This window comes from Bos grunniens, chromosome 28 (genome assembly GCF_055505025.1).
Source record: "Bos grunniens cultivar Pamir isolate PY7600 chromosome 28, Bosgru_T2T1.0, whole genome shotgun sequence".
NCBI lineage: Eukaryota > Metazoa > Chordata > Mammalia > Artiodactyla > Bovidae > Bos > Bos grunniens.
In genome coordinates, this window is record NC_141192.1 from 39,730,835 (window position 1) to 39,757,662 (window position 26,828).

The following is a 26,828-nucleotide window of genomic DNA, read 5'->3' on the forward strand; positions in this document are numbered from 1 at the left end:
AAATGTCTAGATCCCTTGTGGGGAAAAAAAAATTCACTTTTTTCTTATTTACTTCCTAAAAACAGAGATGACCTAGTAACTTTGATAGAACAGTAACTTTGATGTTCAGTTCAGTTCAGCTCAGTCGACTCTTTGCAAACCCATGGACTGCAGCACGCCAGGCCTCCCTGCCCATCACCAACTCCTGGAGTTTACTCAAATTCATGTCCATTGAGTCAGTGATGCTATCCAACCATCTCATCCTCTGTTGTCCCCTTCTCCTCCTGCCTTCAATCTTTCCCAGCATCAGGGTCTTTTCAAATGAGCAGCTCTTTGCAGCAGGTGGCCAAGGTACTGGAGTTTCAGCTTCAACATCAGTCCTTCCAATGAATATTCAGGGCTGATTTCCTTTTGGATGGACTGGTTGGGTCTCCTTGCAGTCCAAGGGACTCTCAGGAGTCTTCTCCATCACCACAGTTCAAAAGCATCAATTCTTTGATGCTCAGCTTTCTTTATAGTCCAACTCTCACATCCATACATGACTACTCGAAAAACCATAGCCTTGACTAGCAAAAACAAGACCGGGAGCTGACTGTTAGTTAACATAATCTAATTTTGATGTTAGTTAACATCATCTTAACTTTGATGTTGGTTAACATCATCTAACTTTGATGTTAGCTGCTCCTAAAAGAAAAAAAAATGTACTAAAGATTGTACATTGTATGTGTTGTTTCTTTGAAAATATATAACAAATTTTCCATTGAACTATTATCAAGTACTAAATATACTATTGTTAAACTTAAGAAAAAATGAAGCAAATCCTTCTGCCCTTTCCCCCTCATTTTCCCACATGCAATACTAAAGTAGAAAACAAAAAAAAAAAAACAATATGATAATTTAGATGCTCTTTCCTAGCCTGGTGGTTGAAGTACACAGTTTAAACTAAGGTTAAATGCAATCATCAAAGGATAGCTCAGCCCAAAGAATTCACATTTTCAATCTGAGTTCTTTTCCCTCTTTTCTATTTTAGGATACTCTGTCTCCTTCAAGGACAAGTTCAGATATCACCCCGTCCAAGTCTACAACCTCTTGCCATCAGATAAACCAACGTAACCTAAAATCTCGGCCCACTGAGCAAACACAGTTACATTCTCCTTAGGACCACCACGCTAGGGTGAGAGCATGCTTCCTGGGGACCCCTGGACAACCAGGAGAGATTTCAAGTTCAGCAGGCCAACATCTGAGCTCTACCCAACACCTGATCCTTCCCCAGCTTTCCTTCCATCTCCATATGGTCAGGGGCTCAGACCCAAAACCCTGGGGTCCCTCTTGACCACTCTGTCTCACAAATCATGTCCAATCCATCAGCAAACCCTCTTGGTTCTATTATCAATAGGTACACAGAATCCAACCACTCTCACCACCAACTTCCACCGCCCTTTGCTCAAAATCTCCCAGGGCTCTCCACCTCGCTGAGGGAACAGCCCAAGGCTTGGCAGTGGCCTGTGCCATCCTCCAGGGCTTCTGTGGTGTCTCGGTGGTCAAGAATCCACCTGCCAATGCAGAACACATGGGTCCAATCCATGGGTTGGGAAGATCCCCTGGAGAAGGAAATGGCAACTCACTCCAGCATTCTTGCCTGTGAAATCCCATGGACAGAAAAGCCTGGCGGACTCCAGTCCCTGGGGATGCAAAAGAGTTGGACACGACTTGGCAATTAAACAATAACATGACATCCTTCATCATGTGCCCCATCACTCCCTGCACACTGGGCTCCAGTCACAGTGGCTTCCAGCCCCTCCTACATGGGGACCTGGTCCTGGAACACAGTTCGCCAAATAGCTGTATAATGCCCTCCCACCTCCTTCGGCTCTTTACTCAAATGCCACCTCCTCGGTAAGGCTTTTTTTTGGCTTCCTCATCACAGACCCCATTTCCTAGACCCCGCTCCACCTGGAGCACACACTAATGCACCCTGGTCTCCTCTGCTGCAGGGTGGCTCTCCTTGGATTTCCCCACAAGAAGTACTACGTATTTTAGTTATCTTGTTGCCTGCATTTCTCCCGCTGCTAGACGGACACATCTAAGAAGGCAAGATCCCCACACAGGAGATGTGGGTTTGATCCCTTGTCGGGGAACTAAGATCCCGCACGCAGTGGGGCAACTAAACCCGTGTTCCAACTAGAGCAAGCTTGAGAGCTGCAACAAAGACCTAGCACAGCCAAAAAAAAAGACCCAAGAAACAAAAAACTCTGGGTGAAGAATCCCCTTGTCTTTCCTATAGATAAGCTAAGGCCCTCCACAGGGCACTGAGTAGACACAAGATACAGTAATATAATAGGTACAATATTATAATACAACTGCTTTTATATTGTGGGTAAAAAATGTTACCTGCTATATATCAGTAAACAAAGGTTGTTGCAGCCATCAAGCCATCAATTACAGCCATCCAACCGTGCACCCTGGAGGTGATTCAGGATTTGAGAGAAGCACAGGATTCTGGCCCCAGAGAATTGAGATCATAATCAAAGGAATGATTTCAATGAGCCCAGACTTGTGCATCTTCCCATACAAAGAAAAGCGCTAAATTCCTTAACCTGAGGTGTCTGGTTTTCCTTAATTAACGGTAACTTCTTGATGTTCTGACCACCTGGTCTTTGTTGCAAAAACTCCCTTATATCCTGGTTCCTCCTTCAGAGTGGTCTCTCAAAGTTATCTGAGATGTGCCCCAGGCTTGAAGTCCTCAATATGACCACAGAATAAAACACAGTTCTCAATTTTCAGATGGTGTAAAACTTTACAGTCAATAATATGAATAATTTCAAAGTTATTAAAGCACTTTGGGACTATTGTTTCCCCATTAAGGCAACAAGATTATATCTAAGGTCTCCTGAAACATCTTTAGAAGCTTCCTCATTTTCCAGAAGAGGAAATGGGCTCTGATGCGTGAAGTGTGCCTTAAATTGCACATGCTGCTGCTAAGTCAGTAGCCCGCCAGGCTCCTCTGTCCATGGGAGTCTCCAGGCAAGAATACTAGAGTGGGCTGCCATTTCCTGAGGACCTGCTGAAACTGGGGATGCAAAGGAGACTGAGAATGTGCTTATCCTCCAGACGGCTCTTGGGGGAGGTGAGATAGGAAAACCAATGATGTCAGTAGCAGGTGGTAAGTGCTGCAACAGAAGAATGGAAGGTTCAGATAGAAGGTGGTACACGCTACTACACGTGTACATGCACTCACACACACACACAGGTGGTACACAGGGCGTTTTGGCAGCCAGGAAGCAGAGGGCTCACCAATCAGGCATGTTCGGCTTTAGAAGATCCAAATAAACCAGGGAGTGCTGAGGCACTGACCTGATCAAACAGCTTAACTTGCTTCACGGAGGCACCACAGCATCAAGGGCCAGACTTTATCATCAGAGACTCCAACTCTTATTCTCATGAGTCATCTATGGATGACACGCAAGAGAAATGAAAACTAGCACTTTCTAAAATTCTGTGTGATTTTGTTGTCTCTGCTGTGCACCCACCAGTCAGGATTTTACTGACACTGTGTGAATTGGGTCTGAGCCCCCTAGAAGCTTTCTGCCTAAATCTCATCACTGGCTACCAATCCACCCAGGCTTCAGAGGGCAGGCTTTGGTTTCACAGAACAAGTCAACCTGAGCCCAAGTAGTTAAGGCAAACAGTGAGACTCTGATCTGGGATTGAGCATATGGAAGCCAATTAAAAAACACTACCCATGTCTAACAGAACCCAATTAATCTCTTTAATATAAGAATTGATTCTGTTTTATAGGATCAAGAAGGGAAACATGAACACAGCTAAAAAAAATAACAGACAAGCCCTGCTGGTCTGATTTGTGCTCAAGCAGAAAAATCATACAACCCTTTCAGATGCAACCCCTCTAAACCTCCAACCCCTGCTGCACTATTTTTGGCATACCATATAATTTCGTCTATATGACATTCTAGAAAAGATAAAGCAAAGTGGTTGCCAGTTTCTGACTTAGGGTAAGAGAATGTAAACTACAAAAGGGCGTAAAGAAATTGTAGGGTGATGGATGAATTCTGTATCTTGATCATGTTGGTGGAAAAATCATCATCATCTCTCTCTCACACACACACGGGCATAACAAAGGCATGTGTGCGTGCTAAGTTGCTTCAGCAGTGTCCAGCACTTTGCGGCCCCATGGCCGGTAGCCCCACCAGGCTCCTCTGTCCATGAAATTTCCCAGGCAAGAATACTGGAATGAGTTGCCATTTCCTTCTCCAGGGGATCTTCCCAACCTAGGGATGGAACCCACGTCTCTTATGTCTCCTGCAATAGCAGGCAGGTTCTTCACTACTAGCACCACTTGGGAAGGCCCTGGTGGGAAAATCCTAAACTTCCAGCTCTTCCCAACCTCCCTTTCCCCCATGTCACATGTCCATACAAATGGGAAAATATATCCTTTTGAAGTATACAGCTGTATGCATTTTCCCACCATACAGCTATACTTAAAAGTGAAAGTGAAAGTTGCTTACTCATGTCTGACTCTTTGTGACCCCACAGTTCATGGAATTCTCCAGGCCAGAATACTGGAGTGGGTAGCCTTTCCCTTCTCCAGGGGATCTTCCCAACCCAGGGATCAAACCCAGGTCTCCTGAATTGCAGGTGGATTCTTTATCAGCTGAGCCACCAGAGAAGCCCAAGAATACTAGACTGGCTAGTCTATCCATTCTCCAGCGGATCTTCCCAACCCAGGAATCAAACCGGGGTCTCCTGCATTGCAAGCAGATTCTTTACCAACTGAGCTATGAGGGAAGCCCTATGTATATACTTTATATATTTTCTCATATGTAGACATATTGTCATGGGGGGAGAGGGAGGGTGGGACAAACTGGAAGACTGGAAATGACAAATACATACTACCGTCTGTAAAATAGATAGCTAGCGGGAAGCTGCTATATATACAGCACAGGAAGCTCAGCTGGGTGCTCTGTGATGACCTAAAGGGATGGCATGGAGGTCCAAGGGGGAGGGGACATATGTATACATATAGCTGAGTCACGTTGCTGTACAGCAGAAATTAACACAACATTGTAAAGCAATTATACTCCAGTTTTTAAAAAAGGATATACTTTCCAATATATAAATTATACCTCCACTATCCTGACTTAAATGATTAAAGAAATTTATCGGAATAAATAAATTTAAATTAAAAAAAAAAAAGACATTTATCGGAAAAGAGCAAGTACAAACCCAGGAGAGTCAAGCAAAAATATGGTATTTTGGGGGAAAACTATAGTTTTTATTTGTTGAAAATGTGGAACAGGTAATCTGACAACCTCCCCCGCTTCTCCATTGTAGCCTCAGGTTAGGGGCATGGCCCTGCCCTGACACAGAGTGGCCACCAACTCTAAGGACAAGGAATCCATCTCGAAGAAACAAAGAAAGTCAGAGCACCAACTGAGTCCCAAAGAGAAAAAGAAACATCAGAGGGTGAAGAAGACACCTTCAAAGTTGCATGCTTTTCAAGAGAGAGAGAGCCTTTGTCTCCCGCCAGTAACAGGCAGTGTGATGCCACAGCAGGCATGGATTTGGCCACAGCTGGGATCAGATGATGTCTCTTGAGGACAAAATCTACCCTGGGACACTCAGGGGAAAGACACTCAGCCAAGGAGAAACTGTGGGTGATTCGTCTCTGTGCTTGAAACCACACTGTAGTGAGTCGACCTATGTGAAGTGGACGTTGTTATGGGTCCAAACAGCTCAGCATCAGCAGTCCCACTTGCTTCAACCTTCCAGCACACTCCTCCTCCACACACAACAGGTGCACCGCCCCAACTGTCATCTGACAAGCGGTGCCATAAAACTACCTGCCCTAACATGCATCAGACTTCCACCGAGGCTCCTGGGACAACTGAAGATTGTATCCTTCCCAAGACGTACAGTTATGTCATAAAAGCAACACATCATTTCTTTGAAGATACTGTCATTTATAACCATAACAGTAGTCCCATATGTCATAAAATAGGTACAGATAACAGCATATTTATTGTCTTGAAAAAAAATACTAAAGGACTGATGTTCTATAGACAGGTCTGAGTTTACACATTAAACATTAGTATCTACTCTTTGATCATCACTGGGTGGAAATGTTTCTAAAATTTATCACACGCATCTCTGCTTTCTTAAGCACGTTATAGTATTGCTCTTGAGATTTCAATAATCAATTCAATATATTTCAGTTCTATCAATTACAAGACTGTGTTCTATAATAAAACAAGGATGTCCAAACCAAGCATATGAAAATGTTGGCCACAATACTAAGGACATTAAAAGTTATTTCTGAGGGAGAACAAGATGGTGCAGGAGTAGGTGGATGTGGAGTACATCTCTCCACGGATACATCAGGAATACATCTTCAGACACAGAAGTGCACGCAGAACACCAGCTGAGAGAGGACAGGAGTACCTGACCAGAGGAAAGAATATATAGAACCATGCAAAACTCAGTAGGATGAAGGATCTAGGGGGAGAAACAGGAGTGTTAGTAGGACTGGACCTGCCCTCGGCAGGTGGGGGAACTGAGGCAGGGGTCTGACCCCCACATTGGGGCAACTGTGTGAGTCAGAGGAGAAACATTTAAGGCCGAGAGTGAAACAGCTGATCTGTGGCAGCCTAAATGGAATGAGAATCAGACAGTCCTTGACGCAGCCATACGTACCCTGGATAGGGATGCAGATCCCCTGGAAGGCACAAGGGCTGGGAGCTGGAGTTTAGGGATTGTGGAGCAATCCCAGGGCTAGCGCTGCTGTTGACCACAGAGAGACAGATCAAGGGGATGTGAGGGAGGAGACTGTGGTGGGAAATGCCTGTGGAGGAAAACCAGGCAGCCATGGAAGCAAGGCAATACTGCTGAGTCATGAGCCACCACCAGGGCCTCTCAGAGCCCACACGCCAGCACTGAACTGCAGAGTAGGACCCCACCCAGGCTGCCCCTTTAAGTGCCTGATGCGCCAAACTACAGAGTAGGACCCCAGCCATGGGGCCCCTCTATGGGCCTGATGCACCGAACAACAGAGAAGGACCCCAGGCAAGGGAGCCCTCTAAGTGTCTGAATGAGGGGAGCTACAGAGAAAGACTGGCCAAAGAGGCCTTCTGATCACCAGCTACAAGAGGCTCAAAAAAAGGGCCATAACTCCTGCAGCGGAGGCAGTCCATCTCCCTGCACACTTTGCACCACCAGGGTCCCTGCAAGCCAAGCAGCTGTATCACCTTCATGCAGAGCTGCCACAGGCAACAAAAAAAAAACCCTTGAGTCTGTGCTCACAGGATTGCTTCGGTCGTGTCCAACTTGTTCCAATCCTGTAGACTGTGGCCTGCCAGGCTTCTCTGTCAGGGGGGTTCTCCAGGCAAGAATACTGGAGCGCAATTGGCCAGTACTGGTTCCTATACCCTTCTAGAACACTATTATTTTCTGCTGCTGTAGCTGCCAACAGCCCTGAGTACTTGGTGCTGCCAGAACCCCTGCAACCCAAGCAGCTGCACCACCTCCACACCTGGCCCTCACAGGGGCAGACCCAAGCCCTCCAGGGCAGCCTCAGAAGCAAACCCCAGTAGATGACCCACATGTAGAGGTGGAAATAAAACCACAATTGAAACTCATGGGCAGTGTGGCTAAGGAAGAAGACCCAAAACCTTCCCACCAGCTGCACAAGCTGCAGATTAAATCCACACGATCAACTAGGCAGACTCTGTGTCTATGGAATACATAAAAGGACATTGAGAGCTCCCACAAAAGAAAACGCACTAGTTCTGATAGCTGTGGACACTGGAGGCAAGAACACACAGAAGTAGGACCAGACTAGAATCTGAGCTGCTCCCACAGCAGGTCCAGAGATCAGCACAGTGTTGGCGAGCATCCTGGGGAGGTGAGGCGGACTGTGACTCCCAGTGAGGGGAAGGACTCTGACAGCAGTGACTCAAGAAAAACATTTATTATTCCTATGTTTGTACATGTTCTATAGATTCTTTTGGATTTTTTTTTTCCTTTTTCTTTCTCCCTCTGTTGTGGTTGTCGAATTTCTTGGCACTATGAAATCTAATTAACCTTTTGAGCTTTTTTTTTTCCCCCCTCAGTCACATTTTTTTTTTTTATTGTAGTTATAAAACTTTGCCTCTATGTTGGGCTTTTGCAGCTCTGTGGAGTTTCCTTTTTTTTTTTCTTTCTTTCTTTCTTTCTCCTTTTTAAAGTTTTAAACTTCTTATTATTTTTTCTATATTTATTCCTTTGTTTGCTTTTCTTACTATTCTTTTCTGGTGCAGTTAACCTTTAATGTATATAAATCTTCTTTATCTACCTCTGTTTAACTTTGCACATCTGTTCTTTCTTTCTTTTCTTTCTTTCCTTTCCTCTTAACATATTTGTTAGTTTTATTTTCATTCCCCACTTGGCACCTTGCTTTAGTTTTGTTTTCCATTTTGTGCTTTAGTTAGTTTTATTCTTAACTGATAGATACAATTTTTGATTTCTCTGTTCAATGCATCAATCTACTGTACTTTATTTTTGTTGGACTGTTTTCACTTTGCTTATGGGTGTATATGTATATGCGTATATTCCATTATTTTAATTACTATTTGCCTGATTTTGTAACTGCCATTTGTCTGAGGTTCATCTTTAGTTTCTCATTTTGGGGTATTTGTTTTAATCCCATTTAATGCCATAACAAACCACTTGTGGAATCTTTGATCCTGACCAGAGATCAAGCCCTGAGCCCTTGGAGTGGGAGCACTGACTCCAAGACCCTAGACTACCAGAGAACTAACCCTAGGGAGTATCAAATAGTGAGAACTCACACTAAGGAAACCACGTGAACACAAGCCCTGGCATCACCCAACCACCAGGATCACCCTATGCAGGATGCCTCGCCTAAACAACAAACAAAACAAAAATACAAACCCAGTCATCAGCAGACAGGATTACCCCTCACTCAGCCTTGCCCATCAGAGGGAAAACAGACAAAAAAACTCAGCACAAATCTCACCCTATAGGAAGCTTACCGAAACCACTGGACCAATCTTAGGACGGCAGAAACCAAAAGAAAGTAAGAATTCAACCTAGAAGCCTGGGGAAAGGAGACCTCAAACACAATAAGTTAAAAAAAAAAAACTATATATATATAAAATGAAAAGGCAGAGAAATACTACACAAATGAAGGAACAAACTAGAAACACAGAAGTCCAAATAAATGAAGAGGAAACAGACAAACTACCTGAAAAAGAATTCAGAATAATGATAGTAAAGATGATCAAAAACGTTGAAAACAAAATGGAAAATATACAGGAATCAATTAACAAAGACCTAGAAGAATTAAAGAATAAACATACAAAGACAAACAACACAATTACTGAAATTAAAAATACTCTGGAAGGAATTAATAGCAGAATATCTGAAGCAGAAAAAGGAATCAGTGAGCTGGAAATAAAATGGTAGAAATAACTTCTGAAGAGCAGAATAAAGTAAAAAGAATGAAAACAACTGAGGATAGTCACAGAGACCTCTGGGACAATTACAGGGGTCCCAGAAGAAGAGGAGAAAAAAAAAAGGGTATGAGAAAATTTTTGAAGAAATTATAGTTGAAAATTTCCCCAACATGGAAAAAAATAGCCAATCATGTCCAAGAGGTGCAAAGGCTCCCACAGAATAAGTCCAAGGAGAACACGCCAAGGCACATACTAACCAAACTAACAAAAGCTAAACACAAAGAAAGAATACTAAAAGCAGAGGGAAAAGCAACAAGTAACATATAAGGGAAACTCCATACGTATAACAGCTGATCTTTCAGCAGAAATGCTGCAGGCCAGAAGGGAATGACAGGATATATTTAAAGTCCTGAAAGGGAATAACCTACAACTAAGATTACTGTACCCGTCAAGGATCTCATTCGAAATTGATGGAGAAATCAAAAGCTTGCCAGATAAACAAACGTTAAGAGAATTCAGTACCACCAAACCAGCTTTACAACAAATGTTAAAGGGACTTATATAGCCAAGAAATACAAGAGAAGGAAAAAGATCTACAAAATCAACCCCAAACAATTGAGAAAATGCCAATAGGAACATATATATCAACAATTACTTTAAATGTAAATGGATTAAATGCTCCAACCAAAAGACACAGACTGGTTGAATGGATACAAAAAAAAAAAAAAGACTCATATATATGCTGTCTACAAGAAACCCACTTCAGACCTAAAGACATGTATTGACTGAAAGTGACAGGATGGAAAAATACATTCCCTGCAAATGGGAAGCAAAAGAAAGCTAGAGTAGCAATCCTCATATCAGACAAGATAGACCTTAAAATAAAGATTACCAGAGATAAGGAAAGACACTACATAATGGTCAAGGGATCAATCCAAGAGGAAGACATAACAATTGTAAATATCTATGGACCCCACATAGGAGCACCTCAATACATAGGACAAACACTAAGAGATATAAAGGGAGAAATTGACAGTAACACAAAAATAGTAGGCAACATTAACACCCCACTCACTCTAACGGACAGATCATCAAAACAGAAAATGAATAAGGAAACACAAGTCTTAAATGATACATTAGATGAGATGGCTCTCACTGATATCTTCAGGACATTCCATCCAAATGCAGAAAAATACACCTTCTTCTCAAGTGCACACGGAACATTCTCCGGGATAGACCACATCTTGGGTCACAAATCAAACCTCAGTAAATTTAACAAAGTTGAAATCATACCAAGCATCTTCTCACCACAACGCTTTGAGACTAGATATCAATTATAAGAAAAAACTGTGAGAAACACAAACTCATGGAGATTAAACAATATGTTTCTAAATAACCAACAGGTTACTGAAGAAATCAAAAAGGGAAATCAAAAAATTTCTAGAAACAAATGACAAAGAAAACACGATAACTCAAAACCTATGGGATGCAGCAAAAGCAGTTCTAGGAGGGAAGTTTATAGCAATACAATCCTACCTCAAGAAACAAGAGAAAACATTGAATAGACAGCCTAACTTTATGCCTAAAACGACTGGAAGAAGAACAAAAAAACCCAAAATTAGTAGAAGGAAAGAAATCATAAAGATCCGAGCAGAAATAAATGGAAAAGAAATGAAAGAAACAATAGTAAAGATTAATAAAACTAAAAGCTGGTTCTTTGAGAAGATAAACAAAATTGGCAAACCTTTAACCAGAGTCATCAAGAACAAAAGAGAGAAGAATCAAATCAACAAAATTAGAAATAAAAAAGGAGAGGTTACAACAGACAATGCAGAAATACAAAGGATTATGAGAGACTGTTATGAACAACTATATGGAAATAAAATGGATAACCTGGAAGAAATGGACAGATTCTTAGAAAAATTCAATCTTCCAAGACTGAACCAGGAAGAAATAGAAATTATGAAAAACCTAATTATAAGCACTGAAATTGAAGCTGTGATTTAAAAAATCTCCCAAAAAACAAAAGCCCAGGATTAGATGGCTTCACAGGAGAATTCTATCAAACACTCAGAGAAGAGCTAATGCCTATCCTTCTAAAACTCTTTCAAAAAAGTACAGAGGAAGAAACATACCCAAACTCATTATACGAGGCCACCATCACCCTGATACCAAAACCAGACAAAGACAGCACAAGCAAAGAAAACTACAGGCCAATATCACTGTTGAACATAGATGCAAAAATCCTCAACAAAATTTTAGCAAACAGAATTCAGCAACACTTCAAAAAGCTCATACATCATGATCAAGTTGGGTTTATTCCAGGGATGCAAGGATTATTCAACATATGCAAATCAATCAATGTGATACACCATATTAACAAATTGAAAGATAAAAACCATATGATCATCTCAATAGATGCAGAAAAAGCCTTTGACAAAATTCAGCACCCATTTATGATTAACTCTTCAAAAAATGGGCATAAAAGGAATCTAGCTCAACATAATAAAGGCCATAGATGATAAGCCTATAGCAATTATTCTCAATGGTGAAAAACTGAACACATTTCCCCTAAGATCAGGAACAAGACAAGGGTTTCCACTTTTATTATTATTTTATTACCACTATTATTCAACATAGTTCTGGAAGTCCTAGCTACAGCATCAGAGAAGAAAAAGAAATAAAAGGAATCCAGATTGGAAAAGAAGTAAAGCTCTTACTATTTGCAGATGACATGATACTGTACATAGAAAACCCTAAAGATAGTATCAGAAAATTACTAGAGCTAATCAGTGAATTTTAAAAAGTTGTAGGATGCAAAATCAATACACAGAAATCACTTGCATTTCTATATACTACGAAAGAAATATCAGAAAGATTTTAGGAAAATTAAAGAATCAATCCCATTCACCATTGCAACAAAAAGAAATATATAGGAATAAACTTACCTAAAGAGACAAAAGAACTGTACACAGAAAATTATAAAACACTAATGAAAGAAATCTAAGATGACATAAACATATTCCATGTTTCTGGGTAGAAAGAATCAATATTGTGAAAATGACTATACTACCAAACACAATCTACAGATTCAATGTGACCCCTATCAAATTACCAATGACATTTTTCACAGAACTAGAAGAAAAAATTTCACAATTCATAGGGAAACACAGAAGACCCGGAGTAGCCAAAGCAGTCTTGAGAAAGAAGAATGGAGCTGGAGGAATCAACCTTCCTGACTTCAGATTATACTACAAAGCTACAGTCATCAAGACAGTATGGTACTGGCACAAAAATAGAAACATGGACCAATGGAACCAGACAGAAAACCCAGAAATAAACTCATTTAACTATGGATACCTTATATTTGATAAAGGAGGCAAGAGCAGCCTCTTGGGCAAAGACAGCCTCTTCAATAAATGGTGCTGGAAAAATTGAACAGCTACATGTAAAAGAATGAAATTAGAACACTCCTTAATACCATACACAAAGATAAACTCAAAATGGATTAAAGACCTAAATGTAAGACCAGAAACAAACTCTTAATAGGAATACACAGGCAGGAATACACTTGCTGACACAAATCAAAGTAAGATCCTCTAAGATCCACCTCCTACTGGTGCTACTGCTAAGTCACTTCAGTCGTGTCCGACTCTGTGTGACCCCATAGACAGCAGCCTACCAGGCTCCCCTGTCCCTGGGATTCTCCAGGCAAGAACACTGGAGTGGGTTGCCATTTCCTTCTCCAATGCATGAAAGTGAAAAGTGAAAGTGAAGTTGCTCAGTTGTGTCCGACTCTTAGCGACCCCATGGATTGCAGCCTACCAGGCTCCTCCATCCATGGGATTTTCCAGGCAAGAGTACTGGAGTGGGGTGCCATTAACAAAAGTAAACAAGTGGGACCTGATTAAACTTAAAAGCTTTTGCATAACAAAAGAAACTATAAGCAAGGTGGAAGGACAACCCTCAAAATGGGAGAAAATAATAGCAAATGAAACAACTGACAAAGGATTAATTTCCAAAATATACAAGCAGCTTATATAACTCAATGACAGAAAAACAAACAACCCAATCAAAAAGTGGGAAAAAGACCTAAACAGACATTTCTCCAAAGAAGACATACAGATGGCTAACAAATGCATGAAAAGATGCTCAACATCGCTCATTATTAGAGAAATACAAATCAAAACTACAATGAGATATCATCTCACCCTGGTCAGCATGGCCATCATCAAAAAGTCTACAAACAATAAATGCTGGAGAGGGTGTGGAGAAAAGGGAAAGCTCTTGCACTGTTGGTGGGAAAGTAAATTGATATAGCCACTATGGAAGACCATGGTATGGAGATTCCTTAAAAAATTAGGGATAAAACCACCATATGACCCAGCAATCCCACTCCTAGGCATATACCCTGAGGAAACCAAAATTGAAAAAGACACATATATCCCATTGTTCATTGCACCACTATTTCCATCAGCTAGAACATGGAAGCAACCTAGATGCCCATCAACAGACGAATGGGTAAAGAAGTTGTGGTACATATAAGAAACACATTTGAGTCAGTTATAGTGAGGTGGATGAACATAGAACCTATTATACAGAGTGAAGTGAGTCAGAAAGAGAAAGATAAATATTGTATTCTAAGGCATATATACATAATCTAGAAAAATGGTACTGAAGAATTTACTTACAGGGCAGCAGTGGAGAAACAGAGATAGAGAATACACATATGGATATGGGGAGAGGGGAGGAGAGGGTGAGATGTATGGAAGGAGTAACCTGGAAGCTTACATTACCATATGTAAAATAGATAGCCAACAGGAATTTGTTGTATGGCTAAGAAACTCAAACAGGGGCTCTGTATCAACCTAGAGGAGTAGGATTGGGAGGGAAGTTCAAGGGAGTGGGTATATGTATACCTATGGCTGATTCATGTTGAGGCTTGATAGAAAACAACAAAATTCTGTAGAGCAATTATCCTTCAATAAAAAAATAAGTTTAAAAATTATTTATCTTTGTACTCATATATTTGTACTGTTCAGTCACTAAGTCATGTCCAGCACATTGCAATCCCATAGACTGTAGCACTTCAGGCTTCCCTGTCCTTCACTATTTCCCAGAGTTTGCTCAAACTCATGTCCATTGAGTTGGTGATGGTGATTCAACCATCTCATCCTCTGTCGTCCCCTTCTCTTCCTGCCCTTGACCTTTCCCAGCATCAGGGTCTTTTCCAATGAGTCAGCTCTGCACAACAGGTGGCCAAAGTATTGGAGCTTCAGCTTTAGTCCTCCCAGTGAATATTCAAGGTTGATTTCCTTGTGGGAGGGGTGTTATTTCTGTTTATGCAACTAAAAAATAATTACCTGAGTAATTCTATGTTAGTTTGCTCGGGCCACCACAACGAAGTCCCACAGACTGGGTGATTAAAACCAAGAAATGTATTTGCTCCCAGTTCTGGGGGCTGGAAGTCCAAGATCAAAGGGTCTACCAAGTTGGTTTCTTCTGAGGCCGCTTCCCTTGGCTTATAGACAGCCACCTTCTCACTGGCTCCTCATTTTAACTTCATTACCTCTTTAAAGGCCCTACCTCTAAACATACACGTTGAACTATGGGGATGATGACTTCGACTTCCAAATCTGGGGAAACTGGATGCATCTGGAAACAACCTGCTATGCCCAGATACCAGGTGCAACTCAAGTTCTTAATTCAGACACGTCTGGATTCAGAGGGCCTCCCCGGTGGCTCAGACGATAAAGAATCTGCCTGCAATGTGAGCGTATTCTTGCCTAGAGAATTCCATGGACAGAGGAGCTTGGTGGGCTACAGTCCGTGGGGTCCAAAGAGTCGGACACTGGATTCAAATCAAGGCCAATCACTTCTAGCTCTGTGACCTAGTTAGAGACGTCACTCAAGCAAAACTTCTGCCTCAGCCTCTGTAAAGTGAGTATAATGACTACACCTCATCACTTCCTGGCAATACACGGAAGGTAATCCGTGGAAACACTCCCTGGCACACAGGATCCTTTTATTTTCCTGGTTTTTAAGGTATATACCTTTTCATGACCTTTCACTTAGGTTTGCCTAGAGCTGTGCCTTTCCTGTCTTTAGCTGTTACAGGCTTGAAAACCAGATCATTTAACTTGTTAGAATTAGTATAAAGGCTCAGAAGCAAGGCCAAAGCCTTTCCTGCAAAGAAAGAACAGAAACTTCTGTGTGTGGGATGTCAGATCTCTCTTCTGACTGCCAGTTTACTTGCTTGTTTCTGGTGGAATTCCTGTCCTTGTCATTTCTTCTCTAGACAAAATATATAGATTCACCACACATTTTAAATAAGGTAATCCCAATGGGAAGTGTAACTTTGTTACCATTAAAAAAAAGTGTCACAAATTTGACCAAACCTAGTGACATCCTATAATAATCATTTGTTCTAGAAGCAGCTGTGGGTGGCAGTACGTAATTTAAATATAGCAAACCACTTAAAAAACCACAAAGAAACCTGAAGAGCTAAACTGTCTTCTAGAAAGTTTTCTAAAAAGAAGTCAGGCTCTTAGAACTCCTCTGACTGAACCGTTTCTTCCAAGCATTATTTTAAGCAGGTATTAGCAAACTTTCGGCAATGGCACCCCACTCCAGTACTCTTGCCTGGAAAATCCCATGGACGGAGAAGCCTGGTAGGCTACAGTCCATGGGGTCACTAAGAGTCAGACACGACTGAGTGACTTCACTTTCACTTTTCACTTTCATGCACTGGAGAAGGAAATGGCAACCCACTCCAGTGTTCTTGCCTGGAGAATCCCAGGGACGGGGGAGCCTGGTGGGCTGCCGTCTATGGGGTCGCACAGAGTCGGGAACAACTGAATCGACTTAGCAGCAGCAGCAGCAGCAGCAAACTTCCTACAAAAGGTTGGACAGTAAATATTTCAGGTCCCGCAGCCCTCTGGTTTCTGTCACAACTACTCAACTCTGCCACTGCAGGTGGAAAACAACTGTAATACAGAAGAAAATGGGTGTGTGCCTGTGCATCTGTAAAATTTGTTTATGGACACTGAGATGTGATTTTCATAGAACTTTAACAGATCAGGAAGTACTTTTTTCCTTTTGACTTTTTAGAAAGCTGTTTGAAAATGTAAAAACCATTCTTAGGAGACACAAAAACAGGTGATGGGTCAGACTTGGCCCAGAAGTCACAGTTTACCCATCCCTATGGAGGTGAGAGTTGGACTGTGAAGAAGGCTGAGCGCCGAAGAACTGATGCTTTGGAACTGTGGCGTTGGAGAAGACTCTTGAGAGTCCCTTGGACAGCGAGGAGATCCAACCAGTCCGTTCTGAAGGAGATCAGCCCTGGGAGTTATTTGGAAGGAATGATGCTAAAGCTGAAACTCCAGTACTTTGGCCACCTCATGCAAAGAGTTGACTCATTGGAAAAGACTCTGATGCTGGGAGGGATTGGGGGCAGGAGGAGAAGGGGACGACAGAGGATGAGATGGCTGGATGGCATCACGGACTCGATGGACGTGAGTTTGAGTGAACTCCGGGAGTTCACTGGTGATGGACAGGGAGGCCTGGCGTGCTGCGATTCATAGGGTCGTAAAGAGTCGGACACAACTGAGCGACTGAACTGAACTGAACTGATTCTATTCTAAAGGCTCAAATAAGTATTTGCTGTTAGTGATAATACATTTCTCCTTCTGAAAATAATTTGAAGACTAAGGATCCGTCAGGTATCTCCTATTACCTTTTCCGTCTTTCTCTTTCTGAAAAATACCAATGCTACCACCCTGGCTAAAACAAAGGCCACTGTAAAACAAGGTAAATTAAGTTCCTTTTCTGAGTTCTTTAAATACAAGTTTCAAAACATCTCTTCGTAAACACTGATAAGGCAGCATGCTACCAATGGCAGAAAGGAGGACTCAGCAATTGTGTGAGCCCCATGCTCACAAAGCAGCAAAGGTCGTAAACTGCATTCCCATCATCCACCATCATGATAGACCCCTGTTTAAGGGAATGAATAAAGACACAAATGTGGGACTTTCCTGGTGGTCCAGTGGGTAAGAAGTTGCCTTGCATGCAGGAGACTGGGGTTCGATCCCTGGTCAAAGAACTAAGATTCCACATGAGGAGCAACTAAACCCAAATACTGCACTACTGAACCCACACACCACAACTGGAGAGTCCATGGGTGGCAGGGAAAGATCCTGCGTGATGAAAAGAAGATCCCATGTGCTGCTAAGACCTGATACATCCAAATAAATAAACAAACAAAATTGGTAGAAAAAGAAGCAAATCATAGTAACTGACATGACAAACTCTTCTTAAGAACGAATGAGATCAATCATCATTTTATCTGGCTACTAAAGACAACTTTAATAAAAGTGACTTCTCACTCTCCAAGCATCACCTCAAAGGTGCGTGCACCTCAACACGTGCATGCACACACTCAGTCGTGTTCAACTCTTTGCGATCCCATGGACTATAGCCCGCCAGGCTCCTCTGTCCATGGAATTTCCCAGGCAAGTATACTGGAGTGGGTTGCCATTTCCTATTTCTGGGGATCTTCTTGACCCAAGGATGGAACCTCTGTCTGTTGCATCTCCTGCACTGGCAGGCGGATTTTTTAACACTGTACCACCTGGGAAGTTCTAAGTGGGAAATAGCTGAGTCTAAAATAACCTCTGAGAAATGGAATTTTTCCTACCATAACAGTAAAGAAGGACATCATCAGCCACTGCAGCCAGCATGGAGCGTGAGCTGGTGAGGAAACTCAGGATGGGAGTACAGGGTACTGGCCCGAGATGATAGATGAGGCACATATCAAAGTCATGATTTCCATGAGCCCAGACTCTTGCATCTTCCCATACCTAGACAAGCACTAAATTCTTTAACCTGAGATATCTGGTTTTCCTTTAATTCATAGCATTAATCTTTTGATGTTCAAGGCCCTTGGTTGCAAAACTTCTGCATAACCTGGTTCCCCCTCTTGCCTCCTCAGAGCAGTTCTCTCACGGTTGCTTGAGATGCTGTCTCCTGGGCTTGAAGTCCTAAAAATTCCCACCAAGTGAAACATAACTGTCAACTTTTAGATTGTGAATATTTCTTAAGTCCACATCTCCTTCCCTTTGAAAAAGTGAAACTGTACTTTTTCCATCCTCATGATTTCTATGTGGACGTTGCTATATCTTTTTTTTTTTCCTAAATCAAAAAATAAAGAGATGTTAAACAATTTTCTGGAAATTATTCAGAGTCTTTGGCAGAGAAGAGAATGAAAAGAACATGACTGAATTATCAACTCAAGGCTTCTTCCAAACAGACCATGAAGACTTTACCCACTTCTTTGCATAAATGGAAGCTTGTGCTTTCTGGGATGAGAAGGTTCTGCCATAAAATGTTCATGTTCCGTATTATGACGATGACTACCAAGAACCACATTTTTGTAACAGGAATTGTTATCATTCTGGCCAGGCCAAGAGCTGACCACACTGATTGACTGGGTAATGATAATCTCTGTGAGTTGCCATCCACTATGGTGGGAGAGTTAAAAAAAAAAAATTACAGCATGTCTAGGGGATGGACAAGTCATTAAGAATCTGCCTTCCAACACAGCAGATGCAGGTTCAATCCCTGGTTAGGGAACTAAGATCCCACATGGCATGAGGCAACCAAGCCCAAGTGCCTTAAAAAAGACCTAGCACAGCAAAAATAAAAAATAAATTTTAAAAATTAAAAAAAAAAAAAATCTACCTGAAGAAAAGCATAAACGACAATTCCAATTGATTTGAGTTGCCTGGTACTTTTCTGGAAAACACTTTGCTGGTAAGGAAGTATAATGTATTGACTAAAAATCACCTGATCCTCTGCTACAAAACCAGTAAACACATGGAACATCAAACATGGCAGAGGATGAGTCAATACAAAACCAGGGGATGGGTCAATACAAGCCAAGAGAAGAGTATCTGATTCAGAATACAATTCTACATTTTAATAGAATTCTATTTGAATCAATAATTTCTATTTTATCAATAACAAGAATTCATTGCTTTGCTAATTTTACAAACCAAGAGGCAATCCTTTTTCATCTAGTTTATCCTTAAGTGCTCCTTGCACTGATTTCCTAAATGAGCTCTTGTTTTGTCTGAATACATACTTTCTTAGGAACTACAATGCAATTTGAATACCAATAATAAGACATCTTTCTCCATCTTTTTTTTTAACAAGAACTGTGGGTTTTAGTAATTGAAAAAAGGGACAGAAGGGAATCTGGGGAATAATAGTCTGTTCAAGATGTAAACTAACATATTTGACATTTAACTACGTGCCCGTGATGTTGAGATTATACATGGGCTGTGTCAGTGATGAAGTGTGCTGCCCAGGAGCAGCAAACCTGTCCTTTTCCTCATAACACTGTCCTTACTCTGTTACTTAGAAAGTACTAAAAGTTATCATCATTCTCCATAATATTTACCCAACATTGTGACCCAGTTGTAGATCTTCTGCAGCTCTGTGAAACCACTTGCTTTTGCACAGAAAAAAACGATTCCCAATTTAGCACATACTCCAAGGAAAGGCACCCTGAGTTCTGGGGAACAGAGCCAGGAAAGACAAAGAAAGCAGAACTGGTCGAGGAGGGGAGGGAAAAAAAAAAGCTCGAGGACTGCTGGAAAAGTTAAAAAGTAACATAACAGGTCTGTCTTAAGGCTACTTTTAAAAAGTGTCTCAATACAAACTAGAATTCTACTTCTTTTTATTGCAGGGCAAATTCAAGTCAGTTTAGTAATTCACCCCACACTTCTGAATCACTGTTTCACAGGATACCTGGATGGCTTACCACTATTCATTACCAAATAACTACCAGAACAATCAGCTGGGTTTAGCCCAAGGGGATTATAAAGAAATAAACCGCGAGAGGCAGAGAGGGGGTGGGGAGAAGGAAGAGTCCGAGAAACGGAAAGCTGATTCACCTGTAAAGGTGGGGGTGGGGTACCACACGTCCCTGGCAGGGAAATCACAAGGCTTAGGTTCCAGGACGTCGCTGGCAACTAGGAAGCCGGTGACCTTGTGGAAGCCAAGACAGACTGTTCAAAGAACTGATCTGCGCTGGATGCTCGAGACCACTTTCCGGGGTCCAAATTCCAATGCATAACAACTCCCCTTAGGTGTCTGTGCCCTACTTAGCCATGGCTGGGACAACTCAGCCTTCTCCACCCAACGTGGCACAGTTACGACGCCCTGAGGCGTAGGGACGGCCTTCGCCCGCCCCCAGGACACCCACCATTCGCCAATGTGCCGCCAGGTGAGCCATGTGAACCAAGTGGTGCTTGGAAGTTGAAGGGTGGCCTCGGACACGAAAAGTTGGAAAACCCAAAAACTGCTGAATCAGGGTGCCCCCATTTTGCCTGCTCACGGGCTATCGGATGCTCCTTTCCCTCACCCCTCCTCCCGCTCCGAAAAGAAATCGGATCCGCCTTTGCGCTCAAAGGTCACCTGCGAAGAGCAGAATGATGTCACTCGGCTTACCCTGAAAGGGCCCCCACGTAGGAAAGAGCCGAAACACCACCGTATCATGAAAAGACAGGCTCCCTCAGGAAAGTGACCCTTCAGCGCGTTAAAGGTTCGGCAGCCTTCCGCCGCCGAGACGCGGGCGGGAGGAAGGTGAGCGCCCTCGGAGCACCCGAGAGTTTCCATCAGCCCCGGCCTCACCGCGCGGCCGCCAGGACTGCACGACTCCAAGAGGGCAGTTCGAGGTAGAGTGTCGCGAACCAAAAAAGGCAGCCCAGGGAGGGGACCCCTGCTGCTGCCCAGGCTGAAGGTTTAGGGACCACGATCCAAGAGCTCCGGGAGGCCACCCCCAAGTTCTAAGGCCACCTCGCCGGCTTCCGGCGCCGCGGAGCCGGTCCCCCGCGAGCAGCGCCGGAGGAGCACAGGGACAGAGGGCGGAAAGGGGCAGGCGGATCGAAGGGCCGATCGGGGGTCGGGGGCGCGGGGCGGGCCTCCTACCTGTGGTGGAGAGCACGGTGCTGGCGAAGAAGAGCGCGGAGGTGAAGTCCCAGTTCCAGTTCCCCGAGGCGTTGCTGAGCACGGACACGCCGTAGTTGCTGGCCTCCAGCACCCGGCCCAGGAACTGCTCGAGCTGCGGCTCCGACAGGCACTCGTGCTCCTCCAGGAAGCGCCGCTTCAGCTTGCGCAGCTCCTGGCGCAGCAGGTCCTCATAGGGCAGCTCTACCGACGAGAAGACCACCGCGCCGAAGACCAGGTACAGCAGGTAGCCGAGCACCAGGAAGCCGAAGCACCAGGCCGAGCGGTGCCGCTCCACCAGGCGCACGCACGAGCTGCCGGCCAGGGACTGCAGCATCTTCCCCGCCGCCCTGCCGCAAGGCCCGCGCTGCACACCGGACCGCCGCTCGCCGGATGCCCGCCGCCCCCTCGGGCCCGCCCCGCTGCCCGCCCGCGCGCTCCGCCCGCAGCGCCTGCTGCCAGCGATTGGCTTGCCGCTCTGGAGAGCTTTTCCTCCCTTCTTTTCCTGTTTCCTTGCAAACAGAAAGGGCCCAGATGATGTGGCGCTGACGTGGTGACCGGCTCAGGTAATCAGAGAGTCGCCCCAAACCGCCCGGCAAACTTGGAGGCTGAGCTGGGGGCTGCGCGCGCTGCCTGGCAGCGTCCGCCCTGGGCTCCGCCCCCCGGGCCTCTAGGAGCCCCGCCCTTTCTCGCCCCGCCCCCGGGCTCCTCCAGCTACCCGCCGGGGTTCACCCACCCGGCGCGCCAGAGTGCACGCGGCGGGGTGGGAGGAAAGAAGGGAGGGAGTGTGGGTGGTGTACATTTATAGGCTCCGCGCTGGAGGTCAGTGTGGGTGTCGGTGTGTGTGTGGGTGCGTGTACACCTCTGGGCTGTGCGCTGTGGACCCAGGCCCCTGGTTCCCAGCTACACAGTTTCCCACCTATTTCTTCTTAATCAAAGCCACAGTTACAACAAAGCAAGTGCTGGGATGGATACTTTTCCTCTTCTTTTACTGGCCTAAGGATTGAGCGATCTGATGATGGTGAAAATACCGGCATCCTGGAATCTCAAGGTTGGCAGGCACCTTGAACCTGAAGAGTACGGCAGAGTTTTGGACGTCACACTTCTGAATCCTAATTCTTTAAAACATGAAGAGTGAAGAAAGGTCCCAGTATGCCAACTACCAGAAGCAACTGAGCTTTCCCAAGTGGCATTTCTTTTCAAGGGAACGCCCTTACTGTGGGTGAGAGTCAAAGTCCGTGTACCGTTTTTACAAAGGCCCTTTGAAGATAGGTTTCAATTATGTGCTCTGACTCCATGATGTGTCCTAAGAAAAAAATAACCTGGGAGGCAAAGATTTATAGACAAGGCTATATATAGATACATAAACAATGTATATCTATATTATATATGAAATAATGAAGAGTCAGGAACAATTGAACTATTCCAAAATAGAGGAATGGTTAAATACATTATCAGATCAGATCAGATCAGTCGCTCAGTTGTGTCCGACTCTGTGACCCCATGAACCGCAGCATGCCAGGCCTCCCTGTCCATCACCAACTCCCGGACTTCACTCAGACTGACGTGCATCAAGTCAGTGATGCCATCCAGCCATCTCATCCTCTGTCGTCCCCTTCTCCTCTTGCCCCCAATCCCTCCCAGCATCAGAGTCTTTTCCAATGAGTCAACTCTTCCCATGAGGTGGCCAAAGTACTGGAGTTTCAGCTTTAGCATCATTCCTTCCAAAGAAATCCCAGGGCTGATCTCCTTCAGAATGGACTGGTTGGATCTCCTTGCAGTCCAGGGGACTCTCAAGAGCCTTCTCCAGCACCACAGTTCCAAAGCATCAATTCTTCACTGCTCAGCCTTCTTCACAGTCCAACTCTCACATCCATACATGACTACAGGAAAAACCATAGCCTTGACTAGACGAACCTTTGTTGGGAAAGTAATGTCTCTGCTTTTGAATATGCTATCTAGGTTGGTCATAACTTTCCTTCCAAGGAGTAAGCGTCTTTTAATTTCATGGCTGCAGTCACCATCTGCAGTGATTTGGGAGCCCCCCAAAATCAAGTCTGACACTGTTTCCACTGTTTCCCCATCTATTTCCCGTGAAGTGATGGGACCGGATGCCATGATCTTCGTTTTCTGAATGTTGAGCTTTAAGCCAACTTTTTCACTCTCGACTTTCACCTTCATCAAGAGGCTTTTGAGTTCCTCTTCACTTTCTGCCATAAGGGTGGTGTCATCTGCATATCTGAGGTTATTGATATTTCTCCCGACAATCTTGATTCCAGTTTGTGTTTCTTCCAGTCCAGCGTTTCTCATGATGTACTCTGCATATAAGTTAAATAAACAGGGTGACAATATACAGCCTTGACGTACTCCTTTTCCTATTTGGAACCGGTCTGTTGTTCCATGTCCAGTTCTAACTGTTGCTTCCTGACCTGCATACAAATTTCTCAAGAGGCAGATCAGGTGGTATGGTATCCCTATCTCTTTCAGAATTTTCCACAGTTTATTGTGATCCACACAAAGGCTTTGGCATAGTCAATAAAGCAGAAATAGATGTTTTTCTGGAACTGTCTTGCTTTTTCCATGATCCAGTGGATGATGGAAATTTGATCTCTGGTTCCTCTGCCTTTTCTAAAACCAGCTTGAACATCAGGAAGTTCACGGTTCACATATTGCTGAAGCCTGGCTTGGAGAATTTTGAGCATTACTTTACTAGCGTGTGAGATGAGTGGAACTGTGGAGTATATAGGTGACATTTATTTCTTTGACATTTTTTTTATTTTTTTATTTTTCAAATTTTCTAGAAAAACCTTTTTTTTTTTTTTTTTTAAAAGCTATGTGCTATGTGACTTTCGGGATCTTAGTTCCTTGACCAGGGATTGAACTTGCACCCTCAACAATGAAAGCACAGAGTCCTAACCACTGGACCACCAGGGAATTCCTAACAGTGAACCTATTTTTATAATTCAAAGAAACATTAAAAATAAACAAAATTATTTAGTAGAATTCCTATGTGCCTACTTTAAGAAATTTAAAAAAATAACAAAATGAAAAACATTTTGTGTTCACTTACTTAGAAATTTTCATGGAAATCTTTAACATCCTCATCAGTTTTTTTTTAATTGTTATTATTGTTGGTTTTTTTGCTTTCAATAAGTGAGCTTTACCTCCTACTTTACTCAGAGGATTGAAACAATCTCTCCCCTTTACTTCTTTGCACTTCAAAATGTCTTAATCAGTAATCCACTTCTTTTCTTTCCTCTTGTTTTTGTTTAAAAACTAAGTCATGTCTGACTCTGTGGCCCCATGGACTGTAGTCCTCCAGGCTCCTCTGTCCTCTTACCCCTGAGGAAAACAGCTCCTGCTTATTTTCAAGGTGAAGTCTTTAACCCACCACTCTGAGCTCCTCAGTCTCTAGGAACTGTGACCTCCCTAGTCAGTCCCCTGTTCTTTCAGAACCTGATTCCCTCCTGGTCTGCTAGCTCCTTTCTCTGCAAAGTATCACCTCAAGTCTACACTATCTTGTAACATGCTCTCCAACTTGCTTTGTAATGCTTGCTCTTCCTACCCCATTCTTCTCGATCACTGCCAGTGTGACATGTCAGGGGACCTCCTTACTCCTGAGGTCACCTTCTCCTGCAGCACACTCGTTGTCCTTCTGTATATCATGATGGCTTTTCTCCCAGTGTCATTATTTTCTTGGTTTTTGTTTCTTTGTCTTGTTTGGCCTCAATGTCTCTGCTCATGTATTTCACACAGTCCCTGCCCCAATCTCCATCTGTAACGTACTGCATGTACCTGTCCTTCAGTGCCCAGCTTAAATGCCATACCTCATCCACAACACTGCCAATGCCCCGAGGGGACGTGATTTCTTCCTCCTCATAAAGAAGGCTGAGCACCAGAGAATTGAGGCTTTTGAATTGTGGTGTTGGAGAAGACTTTTGAGAGTCCCTTGGACTGCAAGGAAATCAAACCAGTCAATCCTAAAGGAAATCAATTCTGAATATTCATTGGAAGGCCTGATGCTAAAGCTGAAGCTCCAATACTTTGGCCACCTTATGTGAAAAGCTGACTCATTAGAAAAGCCCCTGATGCTGGGAAAGACTCAAGGCGGGTGGGGAAGGGGACAACAGAGGATGGGATGGTTGGATGGCATCACCAACTCAAGGGATGTGAGTTTGAGCAAGTTCTGGAAGATGGTGATGGACAGCAAAGCCTGGTGTGCTGCAATCCATGGGATCACAAAGAGTTGGACACAGCTGAGTGAACAACAACCCAATCCACAGAATCCTTTTTTTGTTGTTGTTAAATATTTATTTGGCCATACCATGTCTTAGTTGCTGTGCATGGGATCCTCAGTCCTACTTTCAACATGCGGGATCTTTAGTTGCAACATGCAAACTCTTAGTTGTGGCATGTGGGATCTAGTTCCCTGACCAAGAATCAGACCTAGGCCCCCTGCACTGGGAGCTTCTGAGCAGCTGGACCACCAGGGAAGTCCCTAGGACCCTTGGAACACTACATTTTGTGGCATACATGGGGTTAACAACTGCATAACACAAGTGTGGTTTGATCATCACACACTCAAATATACACACATATGTATGCCAGCTTTGACACATGGTTGCAAATTCTTGGACCCTTTTCTCGTCAAAGGGTAGAGTTCTGTGTTTCCTACTCTTGAAATTGTGTGGGCTTGTGACTCAATCAACAAAGATGATGCTCGGTGATTTCAAGGTTGGCACATAAAAGGCCCAAGCTTCAGACATCATTCACTGGAACACCCCTCTCTCGCAGCCTGAAGCCGCCACTTAAGGTGTCTTGTTACCTTGATGTTAGTCAAGGTAAACTGCCAAGCTGGAGGTGTTCCAGGTGACAGTTCGAGTTAAACCAGCTTTTCCACCATCCTCACTGAGGCGTGGGACATGAGTGCAGCCTGGCTCAGCCCTCCAGATCTGGTCATCTGCCTGAACACCACCCAGGGAGTCAGTGCCCCCCGCAACAGAAAAGTCCCCCAGCTTAATTTGGTTTCAATCATGAGCTGTAATGAAGTGGGTGTTGTTTTCAGCCATGAAGTTTTGGGGGAGCTTTTCACGTAATGATAGAAAACCCTGGACAGCATGCATCTGGATGATACCAAACTTTAAAACTTGTCATTAGATGTTTTCTGCCAATGTGTTGGCTGTTCCTTTCCCATATTTCACTAATCTGGCTGAGACTCTTGCCCAGTTTCATATAATAACCAGGCCAGGGATACCAAATATTAATACCTTAAAATCATCTCTCTGGGGACTTCCCTGGCAGTCCAGTGGTGGGGACTTCTCCTTCCAGTACACGGGGTGTGGGTTCAATCCCTGGTCCAGGAGCTAAGAT

The 26,828-nt window shown here is 43.6% G+C and overlaps 1 protein-coding gene across 2 annotated transcripts in view; it reads right to left on the reverse strand.

The window, feature by feature from the left end:
- Nucleotides 1–21,831, reverse strand: part of KCNK1 (potassium two pore domain channel subfamily K member 1) — a 66,938-nt gene extending 45,107 nt beyond the window's left edge. For both annotated transcript variants that reach the window (XM_086382900.1, XM_086382899.1), the window contains exon 1: nucleotides 21,441–21,831. In XM_086382900.1, the coding sequence (XP_086239026.1) occupies nucleotides 21,441–21,795 (355 nt within the window). In that variant the 5' untranslated portion in view covers nucleotides 21,796–21,831. The remainder of the gene's footprint in view (nucleotides 1–21,440) is intronic.
- Nucleotides 21,832–26,828: the final 4,997 nt, after the last annotated feature.